The 21,520-nt window shown below is 37.9% G+C and overlaps 4 protein-coding genes across 8 annotated transcripts in view; 2 read left to right on the forward strand and 2 right to left on the reverse strand.

The window, feature by feature from the left end:
- Positions 1-43: 43 nt before the first annotated feature.
- Positions 44-1,712, reverse strand: LOC105210469 (mitochondrial carrier homolog 2). The gene is made up of 5 exons (XM_011181464.3): positions 1,347-1,712; positions 1,102-1,273; positions 725-1,043; positions 483-661; positions 44-418 (listed from the first exon to the last, which is right to left on the reverse strand). Exons 1-5 carry the CDS (start codon positions 1,570-1,572, stop codon positions 334-336), a joined length of 981 nt encoding a protein of 326 aa, XP_011179766.1. The 5' UTR covers positions 1,573-1,712; the 3' UTR covers positions 44-333.
- A 223-nt stretch (positions 1,713-1,935) lies between these two features.
- Positions 1,936-3,295, forward strand: LOC105210470 (tRNA pseudouridine synthase-like 1). The gene is made up of 5 exons (XM_011181465.3): positions 1,936-2,093; positions 2,164-2,292; positions 2,369-2,683; positions 2,745-3,003; positions 3,068-3,295. Exons 1-5 carry the CDS (start codon positions 2,047-2,049, stop codon positions 3,293-3,295), a joined length of 978 nt encoding a protein of 325 aa, XP_011179767.2. The 5' UTR covers positions 1,936-2,046.
- The window catches only part of LOC105210471 (dual specificity protein phosphatase 19), a 117,044-nt gene continuing 98,790 nt past the window's right edge, over positions 3,267-21,520 (forward strand). The window contains exons 1-2 of one of the 2 annotated variants that reach the window (XM_054229973.1): positions 3,267-3,879; positions 4,017-5,610. In XM_054229973.1, the coding sequence (XP_054085948.1) occupies positions 3,267-3,872 (606 nt within the window). In that variant the 3' untranslated portion in view covers positions 3,873-3,879; positions 4,017-5,610. Of the gene's footprint in view, positions 3,880-4,016; positions 5,611-21,520 lie in introns of those variants that run through there. The other variant, XR_008471075.1, reaches the window with a different exon arrangement.
- The window catches only part of LOC105210472 (breast cancer anti-estrogen resistance protein 1), a 102,357-nt gene continuing 85,436 nt past the window's right edge, over positions 4,600-21,520 (reverse strand). For 2 of the 4 annotated variants that reach the window (XM_029039184.2, XM_011181467.3), the window contains exons 4-5: positions 6,950-7,710; positions 4,600-6,889 (exon numbers count right to left, since the gene is read on the reverse strand). In XM_029039184.2, coding sequence (XP_028895017.2) covers positions 5,767-6,889; positions 6,950-7,710 — 1,884 coding nt within the window. In that variant the 3' untranslated portion in view covers positions 4,600-5,766. Of the gene's footprint in view, positions 6,890-6,949; positions 7,711-7,869; positions 8,022-8,071; positions 8,895-21,520 lie in introns of those variants that run through there. The other 2 variants (XM_029039185.2, XM_029039186.2) reach the window with 2 other exon arrangements.

The raw sequence follows: 21,520 nt of genomic DNA on the forward strand, positions 1-21,520 counted from the left end.
TATCTCATTATTTTGCGCACAGTTATAATCAGAAAATCACAAATATTGAAAAATTAGCGAACTAAGTTCATTTAATTTAATTTAATTTACAATCAACAGACGGTTTACATTAATTTGAGTTCAGGAAAGTAAAAGCAATAATTGGTTGCAACATGTTGCTGTCGCACTTGTTTGTGATTTTCCACAGCTTCACATTTCCATAAAAGAAAAAAAAAAATAATATTACCAAAATGCAGTTAGGTATCTACTAATTGTGTTGATAGTCAACGGTGAAATATTGTATTTCAAAATGCATCGTTGTTCAGGGGGGGGGATATAATGTAATGCTTCGGCTTATTGGTATTTTGCAATCGTTGGTAGAGGCGCAAATTCAGCGCGGCGTCCAGCATTAACAAGCTTTGATGAGCCACCAACAGAACTGCAAATAAAATTTTAATTAATTAATAAATTATCATATATATATATATATATATTAAACTCACCGCCAAAACAATGATGTGCCACGCTTAAGTTCACCACGCGCTTGCAAGTCATTCCAACAATCGACCCAGTTGTTGTATTCAGGCATCACTGGTGGGCGGCCAGCCATTAAACGTGAACCTGTCACAGACATGCATGTAGAAACCACTTGGAACGGATACAAAATGCTTGAAAATGCAAACTACATTCGAAAAATTAGCATACTTATATGAAATGCAATGCAAATGTGTATGATTATACGTACTTGTACGAATCCGGCATTATACTGTCTGCCAATTTTGTCTTTGATAACATATTTGTTAAGCACAAACACCGTGGTGCTTGTGAGCACCAGACAGACTACATCACAAAGCAGTTTGGGAACTAAACCGGAGAAAAAGCCTAAAACACCTTCAGTTTTATAGATTTCTTTAATGGAACCAAATATTGATTGATAAAGCGTTTCTCGGCCGATAAATTGTGCCATCATACGTAGCGAAATTACATGAAACGGATGTGAGACAATAATGCCTGATACGCTAAGCACAACATCACGCTTGAGGTTCACTTTAAATTGTACGTAACTGCAAGTGCAAAAATTACATTAAATATACATTTTTGTGTTATATGTATGTAACTTACAGTTCTTCATCGGTGAGGTCATTGTCGTCCTTATCCTTATCATCGATTGCTGGCAGTCCCACCCTATCAGCAATTTTCTCACTGAAAATCATGCTCACAATGGATCCTACCAATTTGGGCGCAAGACCACGATAACAACCATAGAAACCATCCATTTTCCTGATGTAACCAGCTTTAGGAAAGAAGTAAACATATACATTATGACGCAAATCAGTCATATGTCATTTAGTAAATTGCACACTAACCGTATTGGAAGATATTGGGCAACACCATAATTGGCTTGCCCAAAAGCGATGTGCCAGGACGTGCCGGTATGGGTTCATAGCCCAACTGGATAAGCACCTTTGAATATTCAAATGGATGTAGTGCAGCGCTAACTGCCAGTCGCATACCAAAACGTATCCATTCATTCACTTCTTTATTTTCGTCATTGTCATTTATGTTCACAAAAGTTGGATCCAATGCCGCCATATTTTATGATTTATATGCTAATTTTTTAGTTTTCACGGTAATTTTCGACTTGGGAGCGCCTATTTTGATATTATGGAACCGGCGGCTGCTATAGACTTTACTCCGAATATCAGTAAAAAAAACTTGACAGGTTATGAAAAAAAATTGACAGCTGACTAGCTTTGTTCGTTTCATATTCGTATTTGTCGGAATAGTGAACTTTACAATTGGAGACCGGGTGACACGAATGCTTAAATTTAGTAAATTTTATTTTACTTATTCCTTAATTTCCACATAACACTTAAATAATTACTAATTAAAAGTAATGACAAGTGCAAGTAATAATTCTAATAAGAATGTATACTCAATAAGTTGTTCAAAGCAACAATTTTTGAATAAAAGCTGAGGAATACAAGCTGCGAATCAGCTGATAGGTACATTTGGTTTATGCAACACGAATGCACATGTGTGTGTTAAGTCAATCAAACCGCCAAAATGTACCGCTATTTGCTAAACATCTCCTATATTGGCACAAATTTCCGGTGAGTATTATAACTCATATTATTTTAGTGCAACACATTAAAAATAAATTCTTCCTCATAATTTCGTTAGTGGTATACAGAAAACGATAAATAAAGCTGCAGAATCTCAGGTGGATACAAAAACAATACAAGGCTGCATTGAGTTGGCGTGTCGGGCGTTGCATCCCAAAAACGAAATCCAAACGGTGCTTTCAAGTCGGTATGTTGGTGTATTTGCATCTCAAATTAGTTATTGCGTATTATCTTATTTTAATAACAATTTTGCTTTGCTTTAGCACCGACGCTGGTGTGCACGCATTACACTCAACACTTCACATAGATTTAGAGCGTCATAACTCGGAGCCCTACGAAGCTGAAAATGTTACTAGCATTTTGAATCGTATGCTTCTTAAAAATGCCTTACCTATAAGAGTATTGAGTACCCAACAAGTGCCCAACACTTTTCACTGTCGCTTTCATGCACGAGGACGCACATACTTGTACCGGTTTGCAGTGGCCAAAAATGGTGTTACTGATACTGAACGCCTAAAGAATCAAAACTTTAAAGCGTTCATACCGGTGGAAGAACTGGACCGCTGCCTTTTTCTACAGTATGTAAACATGTTTATACTAAAATTAATAAAATATATATTGTACACATTTCTCTTACAGAAATAGCACATTCGATATAGAGCGTTTGCGCGATGCAACACAAATGTTCCTTGGTTTACACGATTTTCGCAGTTTTATGAGCGTCAGTCGTCAACATAGTCCAACACGGGATCATCCTAGATACACAGTGCGTACAATCGATGAAATTAAACTGAAACCTGGAAAATCAGCTGCGATTGGCGCAAATGCTGAATTGGCAGAGAGCATCTACGATTATTGGGAAATTGAGTTCAAAGCAAAAGCGTTTCTTTATAAACAAGTTAGTGCAATTAATTTTATTTAATGCAATTTATTTATTACAAAAGTAATCACATTCAATGCAGGTGCGACGCATTGTTGGCACATTGTTAGCGCTTGCTACCGGGCGCATCGAAGAGCGTTCTGTATATCAAATGCTAACCATACCATCGAAAAACTCTTGGGATCATCGCATATTGCTCTCGCCACCACTTGGGCTCTATCTTTGTCGTGTGCACTATGATGCAAATGATTTGAAGCTGCAGCCCACAACAGTTAAACAAAATGAGTCTTCTCCAGCAGCTACAAACTAAGCGCAAGGCTTTGAAAGCCACCACAACCACTGTAACCACCGAAAGTGGCAAACGTTTTATCGTAGCCAATGCAACTACCTCAACACCCATACAACAACAGCTACAAGCACAATCTTATGGTTTTGTAGTCGATACAAAACCAGATACCACACCAGCATGCATTCTAGCCGATTTTCTCTACTTGGGCTCACAAGATGCTGTTAATAGTGAAAATATAAGTGCATATAAGTTAACACATATTTTAAGTGTCGGTATAGAGACCCCACTATTGGATAGTGATAAAGTGGTGAGACATTTTCTGCCATGTCTCGATTTGCCTGAAACCTTACTTTCAGCGCATGTCATACCAGCTGCAAACAAATTCATCAAAAGCGCGGAATTGGCTCGCGGTCGTGTGTTAGTGCATTGTAATGCTGGTGTTTCGCGCGCGGCCAGCATTGTTATTGCATATTTAATATTAGTACGCGGTATGCGGTACGACGCGGCATATACTTTGGTAAAATCAAAACGCGAATGCATACAACCAAATGTAGGATTTATTAAGCAATTAAAGCAACTAAAATTAAACGATGTGTAAGCTCGATGTAAGTAATTTTACTATATAACAGTAGTGTAGTGGTAGTTTAGTGAGTAGTTGTAATTAGTATGAAATTGAAATTGTATAATTATTCTAATTTTGCATTATTTTAAACAAGTTTTCGTTTAATGCTACTCGATATAGAAGTAAGACGCCTGTACTTCTTGTATTATCTATTTGGGGATATGAATGGATGGATTCATAACTTATATGCTCATATTCGTAAGAATTCAAAACTCTTAGTTATTTAAGTCTCTTTTCCGATATTAAAAAAGTTACTATTTGGAGAAATGATTCTCAAATTTTTACCTTAACCTCCAAATGTAACAATAAAATTTTGAATTGCGGGAGAACCTTAAACTAAACTGATCCGTTGTATCTGCTATAAAGTTAATTCGAGTAGAAAGGTTTCTTTTTTGCTTTTCTAGTAAGTTTTTCACGAATTAGATTTTGTTTGGTTAGCCCTTTGCACGTTCTGCCTTAGGTCGCTTGCAGTACGAAAAAAACTTAAAAACTTGTACTAAGCCCTACTCTAAATTTGTATCCAGACTTTGTTTTTGTTGTTGTAGATACAATAAAATGGGTTTTGAGAAATTTTTGCTGGGTGGCTCCTTAGGAGGTGATACATTTTGTTCCATTCAGCTTAGTTGGAACCAACATTCTTGCTACTCCTCTTGCTTAAACACCCTCTCGTTGTGTTAGAATATAAATAAAAAAAAAAAACAAATATAATTTCTTCTCTACATTAAGATTTATTGAATTTTATAATTTCCTCTCTACTACAAGAGAGTTACAATAGGATACCAAGCCGACTTGTATCGTTCGTTTTCTTCACTAACATAGGAATACATAAAATTTTTGATAATGTAATATATATGTATAGATTTATATATAGTGTTGTAATAATTTAAAATAAATGCTTAATAATGTTAATCTTAAAGATTTTTTGACTATGTCGAAATGTGTGAACGCTCACACGTTTGCCAGCGTTACAGTTAGGAAATACAAAATGTACAATGTTATGACACACCAGTTTACATGTAAGCACTTCCACGAGCTTTTTGGGATAAAAAAGAAAAAAAATAACTTAATTAAAATTATAAAATAAAGAATGAAAATTTAATTTACAACGGTATTTAAGTGGTGTAATAATATAATATAATTTAAGAAGGATATGTTACAGTGGTAAAGAAATATATACAACAAATTTAAATAAAGTTAATATGCAATCGCAATTACATAATTACAAGTGAAATTCTGCAATTAAGTTCGAAATCGCTTAAACACACTTCGCTTAAAATATCACATTTAAAATTAAATATTAAATTAAAATTACTAAATTACAAAGACAAGCGTGTAAATACATATAAAATGTATATGAAAACACGCTCGAGTGTTTTTGTTGTTTTTTACAAGAAGTGAAAGTGCCTTTCTCGTTCGTGGGACACATTTTCTAAATTAAAACAAACTGCTTTTCCAATAGTTGTCAATTTATATGTATATGTATGTATGTTTGTTTGTATAGCTATATGTATGTATGTATTTGTTATTATTGCAATACCGTTTAAGTATATCCATTTAAACGACAAGAATTTGGCTTTTGATTATGTCGGCATGCTCATTGCCTAGCAGTTAGCTAAGTTTGTGCTAAAAAAGTTACCGTTATATGCTATAACTCCATTATATATGTATGTATATAAATTGTTGCTGGAAGCATGAAGCATTGAAGCACATTCACTATGTAGTTATCTTAGCTGCGGTTGTGTAGAAAAACCCCTGCCTCTTCTAAGTAGTACTGGGTTTCATGCCAACTTGTGGAAGACTTTGGTAGCCTTTGACAAACATTAACTGTCGACTAACAGTTCGTGACGTTGCCTACACCAGCGACCGCAACTTATAAGCTCAGCTGCACCGCTTGCAGCATCGCCACTTTGAGATCCGCCGCCAAGTGACTGATATCGACCACAGAGTCCACCATCTCTTGCACCGCCGTAACGCTGGGGAATTGCGCCGCTGCCTTCTTCGACTTTTGCACGCAGGTTTTTAGCGCCTCGGACAGCGCGTCTGTGCAGCGTAAAATCTTCTCACGCAATTCGGCTTTGGAGACATTGCGATGCACTATGTCGCCAATGGTGACCAAGTTGTGCGCGCTGACCACGACAAATTTACCGTAGGCGATGAAGAATTTCGGTGGTTGATTCTTCTCCACCGTCTCCAGGAAGGAGTCGATCGCTTGCTGTAGATTACCCATGTGTGTGGAGATTTGCACGGCATAGTAGCACACCAGTTTCTTATCCTTAACGGTTAATTCTGGTTTCTTCGTGTTGGTGTTGTTGCTCGCATTCGTTGTTGTTACATTGGAGGCGGCCATAACGGTTGTCTCCGCCGCTTTGATGACGGTGTCGAAATTCTTCTTCAAATTGGCCGGTATTGCTTCGCGCAGCGCCGAGTTCTTTTTCGCGGCCGCATCTTTCGACTCGAAGGACACATAATCATAGTCTTCCACCCACTCCGAACTGCCGCGATTCTGTGTGTTTTGTTCTTGTGTTGTGCTAGCGCCTTTCGCGCTCTCCTCCTCATCGGCGCCGCTCTCGCTCAAACTGCGTTTGAACAGCAGCGACGCATTGCCGTGTATGAACGAGGTGGTTTGGCGCACATCTTCGGTGAGCGTTTGCGCGCATGCAATCAGCTGATCGAGACTATCGGGCGGTTTGTTGTTGGCCTTGAATTTCTCCTCGCTGCGCAACAGCTGTTCGATGGCCCAACCCTGCGCGTCCAGCGTCTCGGTGGTGTCGTGCACCAGCTTGTCGGCATCACGCAGCGCGCGCACATGTGGACGCAGCTTCAGCGCTAAATTGCGATCTTCGGAGCGTGTGGCATTGCCCAGCGCGCCTTCGCCGAACTCGCTGAGGTCATGCAGCGCGGTGCGCAAGCGCACTGCGGTCAATTTGACATCCATCAGCACGGGTTCGAGTTTCTCACGCTGGCGCCAACTCGGCGTGACGAAGGAGAGCAATCTGTAATAGAAAAGAAGTTGTAATACGGTTGCTAAATGGTTCCACTAAAATTCCACTCACTTTGTGATTGCTGTTTTGGCCTCAAATTGCAATTTGTCCAGCGTATACAGCGCCGACGACAATTCCAGCGGCAACTCTTTGCTGGCCGCGGCTGCCATCAGCGTTGCATTGGGCGATGACTTCTCCGCGACCGGTGTGCTCAAGTTCGACGGCAATGGAAAATCGTACGCGGCACAATTACCATTCATGCCATGCGCTGGCGATTGACGTTGTTGCAGCAAGAGTTGTTGTTGCTGTACGGCGCGTACCGGCAGCGGATTGCGACGCGGCACATCATAATCGGGCATATTCGCCAACGACGAGCGATTCGATGACGAGAAGGATAAACTCAAGCTGTCGCTGGTGAGCAGAGACGAGTTGGAGCTGCTCGGCGTCAATGTGTTCTGGTGCTGGATGAGCGTATTCAACGGACGCGGCACATCGTAGGACTCCTCTTGTATGGGTGTCGAGCAGACTTTCATGTTGTGCTGCGCGGTGTCGGCGAAACGCAATTGTGTTGGTGTTCGACACACATTCTTGGGACAATCGTAATTGACTGGTGTGGCCGGTTTTGGTGTATCGTAGGTCTCGAACTCGCTGCCGCTGCCATTCGCCGCAGTCGCCGACATCATGGAGATGTTCTGATAGATACTTTGGTTGCTATAGAGTTGTTGTTGTTGCTGTTGTAACTGTTGACTCGGCTGACTGTGACGACTGTAAGGGATTGCTGCTGCCGGACAATTGTAGATGTAAACATCACCGTAACGCTGCGGTGTTATGACCTGGTGAGCAGAAGGGAAAGTAAAAGGATTAATTATCTTAACGGAAATTGTATTTTATTTGTAATAGCCAGCATAGACACTTGCACTCAATTCACAACCGGATATGTAGCAACATAAAAAGTGCATGCCGCACCAACATTGACCGACTCTCACGCTTACCTACTCCGGCCGACACATCCGCTGTGTATCCTTATCCCATAAATACGAGTACGTAGCAGAAGACAAGGCGTAGCAGCGTAAAAAACAACGCTTCTTATCGATTTTTTAGACACACACGCACATACACACACACTCTGCATGTGATTCAAGGTGGCACACATACACCAACGAACTTCAAAGGATAACGATTTCTAGCGCTTACCTCAACGAGTTACATAATCGCCGTCTTATCAAAATTACAAAAGTACAAAATTTCATATAAAAAAGACTACACTTAAATCTAAATCGTTTTCATTTTAGCTGCGAAAAAACTACAAATCTCCAAAATCCTTTGCTTTTGCGACCGTCTTTCGTTTGCGCTAACTGCAAGCCAACACGAACAGCAATGCGCCCCAATCACTACTGTCGCATTGTTGGTCACAGAAACAGTAAATAACAATCTGAGACCATTGTGGCGTCAGCGCATGCGCTAATTTTAAGGCGCTGTTAGATGGCGCTGCTGCCGTTAAGCGCTGAATATTTGTTGCGCGCGGTGCAAGGACCTGCCTGGCCGCCACACCGCTCCAGTTGTATATTGTGTTGCAACAACAGCGTGCAATTCATGTCACTGCCAAGGTGAGACGAGTGTATGGTCGGTACTCCCAGCCATTTAGTCCTGCTGGTTTTGTGGACTTGGCTGCTTTTAATGCACGCTCTTTGCCATAAAGTCACGTAGGGGCGTAGCCGACCACATTGTGCTTTGGCGCCCGCTGCTGGCATCGCAATAAAGGTACACAAAGTCGCTTGCAACGGTGTGGCATGTGGGATTATGTGCCACGGGAGTGTTTTGTGCGCTTGGAGGTGCTGCAGGATGTGTGGGAAATGTGTGTATTTCCTTAAAAGCGCATAAATCACTTTGTTTCTGATTGTGTATGAGCATGCTAAGTGCTTTTTAATTATTGTTATCTTTAGCTTTTTAAAAGCAGATTACATTTCTTGTATGACTTTTTCAATTATTGTGCTCAAATCCTTTTTGTTGGATAGTACTAACTCATAAACCTTTGACGATTGAAAAAGAAAAAACAGATCAGTTTATGCGGTCTTTAATTTTGCATTTGTCTCACCTGCCCTCCTCTTTTTCATTAGAAGAATCTAAAAAACACCACACTTCATTGAGCTGAAATTCCTATCAACCTTTAAGATAGTCGAGATCCTTCGATAAAGATCCCTAGACTTTTGTTCTTGATTATTTAGTTCTCTTAAGTGGTTTCCATCTACAACTGGCTTCTAAACTAAGTGATGAGATGAGATTCTTTGTCCGAAAACAGGTCTTCAGTTTGACAAAGACTTAAGTTATCTTTTAAGAATCATTGTTAGCATGACAGTCCTGTGCAGAAACACCCTGTGAGGAATTTCTTATTAGATTTTTGTTTCTTTAAACTGTTTCTTGAGCAAGTCCAATGGGTATATCTTCTTCTAGTTCATATATTGATACTTGATTTATAATTGTATGACATCAAAGGATCATATAATTTCTGCTCGCCTGAAAACTACTCACGGAATTGTACTTTTATGCTCATAGAGATCGACTATATATAATTTTCGTTCTGAAACTTCGATGCCATACAAACTTTAATCTAAAATTCCCGTTTTCGAAACATTCTGACCAAAGCGCCAGGATCTCCATAATTATAGAAGTTAATTTTAGTCTACTATTCTTTATATATTTATTCCGGTGTCGGGTGGATCATTTTATACGTTTTAAACAGCGTCTCTTCGAAACGCTCCAAAACCCACTTTATGAGGAAAAAATCCCGTAAGGTACATATTACTTTCAAAACCTATGTATATTCTCTATAGTAGTATCCCAAAAAATATGACTTTCCCGAAGACTAGCAAAGAAGATTAAATTTTAACAGAAATGAAGCGAAGCAAATAAAAAAACTAGTCGAAAAAGTGGGGTTAGTTTCAGAAAACTAGGGTTAGGTTCATTTCTCAAACAAAAAATTGTCCTTTATATAGAATTCTGAACTACTCAAACTGTAGGATCTCTATTATATCAATTAAGGTTAAATTAAAATTCCAGAAAAAAGAGGAAAAAGAAATGAATTATTATTCTGTTACCTGACACCATTTATATGTAAATCGATATTAATACCAGCAAACATATTGTACCTATTTACTAGTGTGCCACTTTCATAGACCACAAAACTCAAGCGGCAACAGCACCCCTTTGCACTCACACACCCTTCTGCATTGGCATTCGGCCGATACTTGTAATTTCGTTCTGCAATAATTGACGCGTAACACGAGTCATATTTCCACTCCCCACAGACTTTCTTTTCATTACACTTCGAAATGCGCTTGGCAAAAGGAAATTATTATTAATATGTATGTCTGCATACATACAAACATAGATACTTGCAACATGCAACATACAACTAGAAATTTCAATGCAACATGCAGATGCTCGACGGCTAACAGCTAACAGCTGCCAAGGGCTAAACATACAAAACCCAACTACTCATTTCCTCTCTACAAACATACCTACATATGCAGTTATTTGTGGAGCGCATAGGGGTAACTGTAAAAGGTGAAAGCGTAAAATTGTGAAAAGAGGAAAGTGGCCGCAGGCTTTTGCAGTTTTTGTGTACCAGCCAGTCAGCCAGCCGAAAGACAAACAACCATTTGAAGATCAATAGAATTCGATAAAATTCTTGCAATGATGCAATGCAAACGACATCTGCTGCACTCAGTTGGACTGTTGGTCTGAGTAATCGAAATGGGGTGCAAAAGGCAATAAGCGAAATGTGTTGACGCAATTTGAGGGGTAAATAGAGAGGTTAGAACAATAAGCGAATTAATTGCCGACTTCAAAGTAAAGAAGTAGCTCACTTCCAAAGTAAACTGCAGAAAATATTTTTTTTTTTTTTGGCGTTTGTGTAGGACTACAGCTGCAGCGTAAGATTTTTGACATTTTTTTGCTGTCATGGAAGTATTAATTAATAGCAACAATGGTTGATATACCAATTCTCTTATAAAACGTTTTTTGAACACAATAAAAGTCAATTAGAGATTTTCAATTTAGATGAGAGGATAATTTTTTCTTTTGTATCTTCTTAAGGATAGTCTCCTATGGTGTTCTAACACGATTGTTTTTTATTAAGAATATTGTTCATCGATCTAATCTAGATCATATCTACCTGGATCATATCTACCCCGATATAATATTTAGGATATCAAAATTAACTTTTCTTTACTAAAGACCTAACCTAATTTATTCTCAACAAGACTAGAAATGTTCTAAAAATAATCCTTTGGGTTTCAATTTTTAAACTTAAAATTTTTAGTACAATGACTTTTCTTCACGAAAATCTAATGATATTGTCTCTCCAATACGCAAGAAAAATACTACCCTAATCGCCTATCCGAATTAAAATTGTCCCAACTCAATAGTGGATTTTGAAATTCAATCATTGCATTGTTCCAAAGACTCGGTATTGACTTGAAAGATCCAAGTTTCATATCCGGTTAATTGTAAGAGTAAAATTTCTCACTAGATCTCTTTGGAACAATATCGAAAATATCGACGGAATTTAATATCTCATTACCAATTACCTTTATAGCAAAACCTTTCGACAGAACTCTTTGGAACATTGTCAAAAAATTAAATTGATGATTCTTAAATAACAAAAACGTTCTCTGACAATAGTGATAATACATTTTGAGAACCTAATTTCGATTTTATTCCAAACGGATTCTATATTAGTTGTATACAGCTACACTTAGATCGATCTAAATCTTCAAAATATTATTTTAAGAATTTTAAGACAGTATCTCTGGGATGCATTAAGAGATATTTTACTCTAATATAGAAAGAAAAACATCAAAGCATTCTTAGATATGATGCAATTTTTCGATAGAATTGCTCAATTTTCTTTTCTTCACAATATTTTAATGATTATTGAGCTTAGAAACATATGAAAATACTTTATATATATATATATGTACATACATACAATATCTTGTTAAATAGAATGAAGACGACACATGATACAATTACACTAATGTAGTTTTCAATTTGTGCCACATCGTATATTTGTGACTGACTCACACTCATATCTATCAAAATCATACAATAATAACAATTAAGAACCGCTACTCATCAAAGGTGAACAATCGATTTCATTGTTTTACCAATTCCACGAACACACTTACTCTTATTCTTCTTCTTGCAAATATAGAGCACTTTGAAAGAATACGAACATTCTTTGTCTATGCGCTACTCAGAAGACACATGTTTGAAAATAATATTAAATGATTCCGATAGTCATCGGCATGAGTTGGCACCCAGTCCACTCATATTCATGCTCGCTCATATCATAATATTATTACAGGCCGATACTTTGGAATCATTACATTTACTGCACATTATTATTGTTATCGTATGTATTTAACTGATATGTATTACTCTATATGTATGTACGTATATGAGCCATATAGTAGGAATATACCCTGTGGGAAACTAGAGAATCTTAAAAAATATATATAGAAGAATTGTATAAGCGAAAGTAGATTGAATGTGACTGAAAGTGGATTCTGAAAAGATTCTATACTTCTTGTATAACACCGAAGTCGAATCACGAACTTCAACTACTTCAAATTTCTCTCCACTCGAAATAGTTCCTGCATGGAATCTATACTCGTACTCATTCCTCGTTAACTCTGCATGTAACCTATTTTATTTGGTTATAAAAACCCGCCAGTATACGAAATTCTTATTGCGCTCATGACTTATTTAGGCCACAAAGGGGTCATAGAGCGGGCAGTGAAATGGGTGCGGTGTTACTACTTTACATACTCTGTTGTTGATTGGCTTGAAGACAGCAAAAACTCATCACATTTCTTCAAAGTCGAAAGTTTATGCTATGACTTATGCTTTTCCCAAAGAAACCATAAAAAATAAAAGCAAAAAAAATCGCTGGCAATTCATATTTCTAAAAGGTTGAAAAGAGGAAGTTCAAGTGTTGTGGACAGCGCTAAATTTACTTTTAATTGCTGTAAGAGTGTTTGCTGTATATTTGTTTCTGTAGTTGTTGTTGTAGTGTTAAATGTTGGTTATAAAATCAGGTTTTTAAGAAGAAAGTGTTTAAAACAAGGCTGGGCTAAATGTAGTTTAAGAAATTAAACGTATCTTCTTAGTGAGGTAGTTGCGGTTTAAAGTGTTAATGACTAAAAATATAACCTACAAAGACGCGAATAATGATGTTAAGAATAAGCACAGAGGCTTTAAATATTTGTAACTGGCTTTAATTATGATTTTTCATGGGCGAGGTTAATTTAAACTTTTAAACCTTCTATTCCAACGAAAATATGACCAGAGTTAGATACAAAAAAGTCGACGAATTCTAGTGTTACTTTTAAGAGTGTAATAATCTAATAGCACGAGATTCAAAATATTTTAGGTCTCTAATCTGTTGTTGTCACTCTTGCCAACAGGTGCTACTTTGGACTGAGTAGGCAATTGAAAAGTAAAGTCCTCTCTCGACGAACCAAAATCAAACTCTATAAGTCGCTCATTATTCCCGTCCTGATGTATGGCGCTGAAGCGTGGACGATGACAACATCCGATGAGACGACTCTTGGGGTTTTCGAGAGAAAGGTTTTGCGCAAGATTTTTGGTCCTCTAAACATTGGCAACGGCGAATACCGCAGGCGATGGAACGATGAGCTGTACGATTTATACGACGACATTGACATAGTTCAGCGAATAAAAAGACAGCGGCTACGCTGGCTAGGTCATGTTGTACGGATGGAAGAAAACACTCCAGCTCTGAAAGTATTCGATGCAGTACCCGCTGGAGGAAGCCGCGGAAGAGGACGACCTCCACTCCGGTGGAAAGACCAAGTGCAAAGTGACCTGGCTTCACTTGGTGTTTCCAATTGGCGCCAAAAAGCAAAAAGGAGGAATGAGTGGCGCGCTCTGGTGGATTCGGCTATAATCGCTTAAAGCGGTTCCTACGCCAAATATATATATAATCTGTTGTCGAGATTCATGTGGTAAGGCTAAAACCCTTACTGGTTGCTAGAATTTGTTTGATTCGAAATTCGAGATGAGATCATTTGAACACTTTTTTTTAATGTACCGCCATTTGACGATCAAGGTCGATACAAATTGGATCTCACTCCTTCAATTACCCAGCTAAACTAGCGGGAACAGTAATAAAGCGCCCAAAACAGATATGTGATGACCTCAAGGCGCTCTATTAATACATATTATCCAACTACAGGAATTTTCTGACATAGAACCTTGTCTTTAGTATCTCATGTGTGATTCCAATATCACGAAACATCTATAGAACCTAATTTATTGCCAGATGAACTTATCATAGCCGTATTTATTTTGAGTTCCTCCGATAGGGTTCCAACTCAGTAGTGAGCTACCAGTTTCCTTGTCAATATTAGGTATTTTCTGACTTAAAAAGTTAAGGACGAAGATCCAAAGTTTAGAAAAGATTTTTACATTATTCTCAGAATGTTTTAATCTCACTCTACTTTACGGTTTTTTTTTGTTATGTAGTAGCTGCAGGAAACATTTTAAGAAACGCTGTCGATTTGAAAATCGTTGAACCGGATTCCATCCTTGGACCGGATTGTCGTTTCCAGTTAATTATATTGGACTAACGTGGAAACAAACAGCATATATTAAGTTAAGTGTTAAGGGTTTTAAACCTTTTTATGACAAACTAGAATTCTTCCTATAAGGTTATAGAAATTCAGTTAAGACCTCCCTTAATAGTATTTTTCTGATGTTTGATTAAATTTTTGAAAGACAGTAGTCATCAGTGATTATACTTTGTTATAAAATATTTAATAAATTTTGGAAATTCAATGCTTCATCACGAATGGGTCTCTTTAGCATGAAATTAGAGAGAAATATTGATAGAGAGCCACTCAGTTTGGCATCAGTCGGCGTGAAGCGGTCCTTCTCATTTTTCGTATTTTGAAAAATAGGTATGTATGTATGTCATTATGCTATAGCTTGTCTCAAACGTGCTTAGAACATTTCAAAGGTCCTTTGATTGAGTTACAGTCGATGATTCACAGGCACACTCACCAAACTGATACAATAAAAAATTGGCATTCCTGAAATTCCTTCTTGCCATACATCCTAACAAATAAACATGATTTCTTAGAAATACATTGCAGCTATTTATAATTTCTTTTCTTTTTACGAATGCAATGCATTATTTTCTTATACATACATACATATACATACCAACATTTGTTGGAAGGAAGTGTTTAGTTTTGTGCGCACATTCCACAGACTCAGACAACGTTTGCTGTTGTTTTTTCTACCTTAATGAGGCTTCTGTATTCAATTTAGATTTTGACTTCAGGTAACAAAATGCCATAAAAGACGCACTAGAAGGTATTGTGCGGCATCGCACGCTGCAACTGTCATGTCTTGCCAAAAAGAAAAAATGCCGAGCATAGAATCACTTGAACAAATATTTATTCAACTTTTTGTTGTTGTTGTATTTTCTTTGTTTTTGCTAAGCTGATGCTTTCATGTTTGACTGTTTTGTTGTTTTTGTAGCATATTTCTTACTTTCATCAACCAATTCGATGCCAAATCATTTCTTTCATTTACTTACATATGTGTGCTGATGTTTGTAAGAGTGTGGGTATGTGTATATATGTATATGTATGTGTCTCATATGCACCATTTGTCTGCTATGGCCTTCTCAATGCTACTATTATGCTCGCGCATTCCCATAATGTGCCAGTCGGCGGCGCAAGCAGCACGCACGTCCGATTTGGCGAAATTTCTCTCACATGGCCATAACAAGCTGCACGTCGGCGACAGCGGAGGCAGCAGATACTTGGACGTACGGATGGACGCACGGTTGAACAAGTAAACGGAATAGCGCAGAGGCCATCATGCCAAATGGTCTGGCAAGCTAGCGGCCATATATAGTATAGTTTAGTATACACGTAGTGGGTATAAGGGGTATCAGGGGCGGCGGCAGCGCATACAACAAGCATCATGCCACACGGTACAATGGACTCATGTCAAAATGCGCACATTTCAGCTGAAAAAGAAGTTGTTACTTGCTGCGGCTGCTGCTGTTTTTAGCTGTTTTTAGCTGTTGTATGTTATTGCTGTTGTTGTTGTTGCTTTAGGCCGTTATTACCAATTGCGCACTCATAAGTCTGTAAAATATAGTAGCGCGCGCATATTATTCATATGGTTGCTGCTGCGCAATGGAGTTAAGCAACATTTGCGCGCTTACACACATACACACACACAAATAACTACTTATTTGAAGATATACATAGACTACATACAGACACACACATATTCAAATGTACATATGCAGAGATGTGGGCTTCCAAATGGTCGTACAAGTTATTGCAGCAGCGCGTCTGCATTTGGTCAAAACTTGGCCATTTTTAGGCAACAACAACAATGTGGCCACTTTATTTTTATATATTCATATGTATTACAGTTACAGCAGTGGCAACATAACCGCCTGCGGTCAAACACTGCAGCAGCAACATCATCACTCGAAGGTAGCAACAGCATTTTGACGCGTCGCAGCGCTTCAATGCATTGTGACAAGCAGCATCCAGTAACTAGCAACAACAACAATAATAATAATAACAACAACAACAACAACATAAATACATACATAGTTGGCTGTAACTGCTACCACTACTACTGTTGTTGTTGTTGCTATTTGTTTAGATTTCATTACAAGCTGCTGCTGCTCCAGCTGCCACTAACCATATGCGGTCTCAAGGAACTCGAGTGTTTCGCATCGTTTTGACCATTAAGTTAAATATCACTCAACGCCATAATGGTCAACGGCGACAACAGCGGCTGCAGCAATAACGGCGTTATCTATTTCTCCATATACAGCGGCACTATTAGGCATCGATTTTTATGCTTTTTATTTCTTTATTAAATTGCTTGGCATTTTTTTTGTGCCATAAAAAGCTTTTATTTTCATTATTAAAATATATTTGTTGTTGTTGTTTTTGTTTTTATAAAATATGCATTTCCTAAGAAAAACCATGCCATGTCGTACCATGTTTTATCGCATGTCGACGCGTGTGTGGGCCGCTCAATTACTCAATTTACATTTCCGCTCCAAATTCTGAAAATTTTGTTTTTTTTTTTTTTCATTTTATTCTGACCAGTTTTTTATCACCTTTCGGCCAACGCACGCGCCGCCACTCACTGCATTTATTACATTTACTTAATGTGAAATTCATAGAAATATTACACAGACACACACACACACATACATACTCACTTATGCATATGTTAAATTTTTCCTCAATGAAATATTCACATTTTTCGCCCGTTTGGCGAGGCGGTGGGCGTTGTGGTTTTTGACTACTATCGAGTTTGTTGTTGTTGTGTTTCGTATGCACTCGTTTGCATGTTAAATGCAAATTCAGTTTTTTTCGCTAAGATTTCCTGAGTTGATTTTGTTTTTTTGGTGTTTTTTAATGCGATTTTGACTGTAGAGCAGGTACTTATGCGGCATAATACCAAAATGAGTAGGGAAACAGCAACAAAAAAGGCACAAGGTTAAGAGTGCAATGGATTGAATCATGTAAAAACAAAAATAAAAAAATATTTATCCAAAATCCATTTTTTCATTTCAAATATTTAAAAGAATTATAACCTGAACGCAAGGCTTTTTCCAGTGCTAAAACACACTTAGACTATAAGTGATAGTCCTTTGTGAAGCCAGGATCAGTACTGTTGATTAGGTATTAAAATTCAACACTGCAGAGATTTTTGACTTCTATATCCGCAAGATCGCGCGGTTGTTCAAACAGTGAGATCCCAGAAATATTTGTCTTGATCTCGCCTTGATAGCAGCCACTTCCGCTTGAAAAACGCTGCAATAGTCGAGAAGTCTGAAGCTTAAGTTGATAAAAAGTTCCCGACAGTAAACTCCCCCACCTACCATTCCCGTCAACTTTGACCCATCCGTGAAGAAGCTTACTCCTTCCTACCCAAACCTCCTCGAAGGAATAAGAGTAGAAAAGTTGTTGCCAGAGCTAGGCCGGGAGATATAGTGAAAGTTCAATAACCTCGGGATGAAGTCGAAGTGTGCACGGATTCTTGAGTGTTCAGGCACGCACTCCTATAAAAACTCAGCTTACCTGAGTCTAACAGCAGCTGAAGGCAAAAAATACGAACAACTTTTTATTTGATCCATGTATTGAAAAATATATGAAAATATTCTCTCAGAACTACCTATACATTCCAAGTTTGGCCATTATCTAATATATTTGAAGGTTTAAAGGTCAAGTGTTGAGGTCATTTTGACCAATAAAACACTCAGAGAGTGAACTAAAGTTTTCTTATTTATATTTTATTTGGAAGCTCTCAAAACTGTAGAGATCACATTAAGGAGTGATGCTGAATCCTTCTTCCGACTTAACTATGTTTAATTTATATTTATTTCACTTTTAGTGACTAGATACTCTGCAAAACACAACGGAACACTTTTTGAATACTGACGAGAAGCTTTTTATCCAAAAGTTATATTGAGAGATAGATTTGACATTGGTTATCAGGTGTGATTGCTCTCATTTTTTTCTAGAAATTTACATTTTGTTAACATTGTAAAGTTCCGAAATTGTCTTCTATAACCTTATCAATTTGAAACGGCGTTCGTCGCGATTACATTTCGGTTTATAGAGCTGCCTTCAAAGGATAAACTTTTCAGTTGTAGACCTTGAGTATAATATAACTTTTGTTTATTTATACTCTCGATCAGCAGTACGACGAAAGTTTTCAATGAGACCAATTTTTTTTTTGTAAAATATGGTTTTGTCTTCTAAACACCAAAAAGGGGTGTTGAAGTAAAAAAACAGGAAAAAGTTGTATATTAAACTACGTCTTTATGAGTAGTGTTTCAAGGTAAACTCCAAAGTAACCTATAAACTCTTGCTTATGCTCCAACCTGATCTTTAAACATAAAAAGTGTGTAGTTCACAAGGCAAAGCGATAAATGGAGAATATGTAGAAGCTGAGAAATAGGCACAGAAAAAATGGTGACACTATAAAGGTCTCACATATCTAAAAAGCATATATCTGACACCAACTTACGTTTGAATGAAAAAAAAAATTGTCATGATCCCAAGTACAGTTGAACTTGCCTAGCTCGAATCACCATAATGCACAAAAATCTTTCGAGTTAGAGAGACTTCCGAGTTACGGAACGCAATTTGTATGAAATTTGACTTCTATTGTCAATTCAAGAGTTCGAGTTATGTAGAACTTCGAGTTATAGACGCGAGTTATAGAAGTTCTACTGTATTTTCGTACAGCGGAATTTTTAGAACGTTAACCCAAACATAACGTTAGAACATTCTTGAGGAAAAGCGAATAAAGTATAGAAACGAGACTGAGAATCGGAATAGAGAATCGATACTAATACAATTAGATATCGACTGGAGTGGATCAAATGGCGATTTAATGGTAACTAATATCACTGAAATATCTTTAGTAAGACTTGAAGATATATGTATGTACTTACATATGATAATACGCAGAATTGATTAAGAGTGACACACTCCCGGAGAGAAAGGAAAATTTATTATAATACATTTCCAAAGGCGAGAACTGGAAACTGACTGAGCAAAATGGATAACATAGTTTTTCCTTCTACGAAAGCTGTATGCGGAACCTGTCCGAATGTGTCTGACATATTTTTGAATTTTATGCGATTTGAAAGAAATTAAAGTCAAATTTTATTGCACACGCGGCGTACATTTGTATGGACGGACATAACCAAAACTGTAAATCTTGCTTATTTGTTTGGCCGCGACGCTGCAAGTAAAAGCGAAATACGCGATCACAGCTACGAGCCGTTAGTACGAGCTTGTACGGGTATTTTACGAGTTGCAAGCTGGTAGAAAAAAGGCAGTGTGGCACCGGCTGCCGCCGCTGTTGTTGCTGCTGCACGCGTTGGCTGCCACAGGCGGCCAACAATTTTTGGACACTCAACTTTTTCATTTACCGTTGTGTACGTGTGTGTGTGTGTGTGTGTGAGTTTGATTACTATTATTTTTTATGATTTCGTGCTGGTTTACTGCAATTGCAGCGAACGCTGGTGGGCTGTAGTGGCATCAAGGGGCCGGGCCGCCATGTGGTCGCGCTTTTCCCCAGTGCGGTTAGTATGTAGCTTTGTATGTTTGTTTGTATGTGGGTAAGTGTGTGTTTAGTGAAATGAATTTACGTGCCTGAATGAGCTTTATGTGATTTTCAGATTGATGATTTCTGATATTGAGTAGAAACTTGTATGAGACTATAATTTTCATTGGCGCGCTTTTTTTCACTTTTTTTTTGTAGAGTTGCTGAATTTCTCACTTTTTCTTGTACATTTTAAATTTGATTTGAATTTTATTGGAGAAAGGGAAAGTAACATTTAACCGATTTGCAATTGCAATTGGTGGCTGCGAAAATCTCAATGTGTGTGTGTGTGTTGGTATATGCAAAATGCAAGGCGGTTTGTTGCAGACAATGTTTTGTTAGTTAAACAGTTAGTGGGTGTATTTTGAGATTTACAACGTGATTAGCTTGCAAATTTTCAAAAATTCAAAAAATAAAATTTTTTGGACGATAATTTGCATTGAACCCCCACACCAAAAAGCGAGTGCAATGACCAAGCAACTATTTTTTTTTGACTCCATCTCTTGCTATTTTCAGTGAAATGTCAGCGAATCCGGTTATGCGCTTTTAATTTTCAATTACATAGCGCCCCGCAAGCGTGTTTACATTGTCCAAATAATCGTAATTTTGCGCACTCTCTTGCGGCGCTGATCGCCGGTTGTCTCGGTGTTTGATCTGGCTAACATGTGATCTTATCGAATGTCAATTGACACCTTTTCACATTATTCACCTGAATACACACACCACAGCACACACACACACACACACACACTTCGTAATTTGTAATTGTATGGCGTCGCGTCGAATCGGATCAAGTGGGCTTAAAAAACAGCCTGGCGAGCGGCAAGTGGTGCGGCAAGTCGCGGCGCGTCAAACGCCAATCAGTAGTGAGCAATCAACCACCACTAGCCACCAAACACACTTCACGGTGCGTCCGTCCGTCTGCCGGCCATTGATCACATACGTACACTTCAGCAGTTAACGGTCGCTAAAATTTAGACACTTAATGCACAATTCACAATTCACAGTGAGTTTGCGAATTTATTAAGTTATTTTTGCAATTTTTTTTCGCTTTGCATTTTTGAGCCCACTTTATTGGCGTTGGCTTGCAACCTCGTTGAAATACTCTAATTAAGCGCAAATAATATAGTTTATAGATAAAAAAAAGTTTGTTTGTATGTTTACATATGATTGTTTGCTGTTTTTGTTGACTGTGTCGCTTAACACGAGCGTATCACATGTGCGACCTGCTTCGACTTTAATTTTAGAGTTATCAGGGAAAAGTAGGTGACTTAAGTATTTGCGCATGATAAGAGAAATTTGTCATCAGTTTTGCGAAAAAAATTAGTGTAGGATAGTGAAATTTAATATTTTCTATGAAATCTTTTGTGGCAGAAAGTACTTCCTAGTATATTGAAGAAAAATATTGCACCATAAAGAAAAATATACCCGAATACATAAGTGATA

Source organism: Zeugodacus cucurbitae, chromosome 4 (assembly GCF_028554725.1).
Source record: "Zeugodacus cucurbitae isolate PBARC_wt_2022May chromosome 4, idZeuCucr1.2, whole genome shotgun sequence".
In the NCBI taxonomy this organism is placed as follows: Eukaryota; Metazoa; Arthropoda; class Insecta; order Diptera; family Tephritidae; genus Zeugodacus; species Zeugodacus cucurbitae.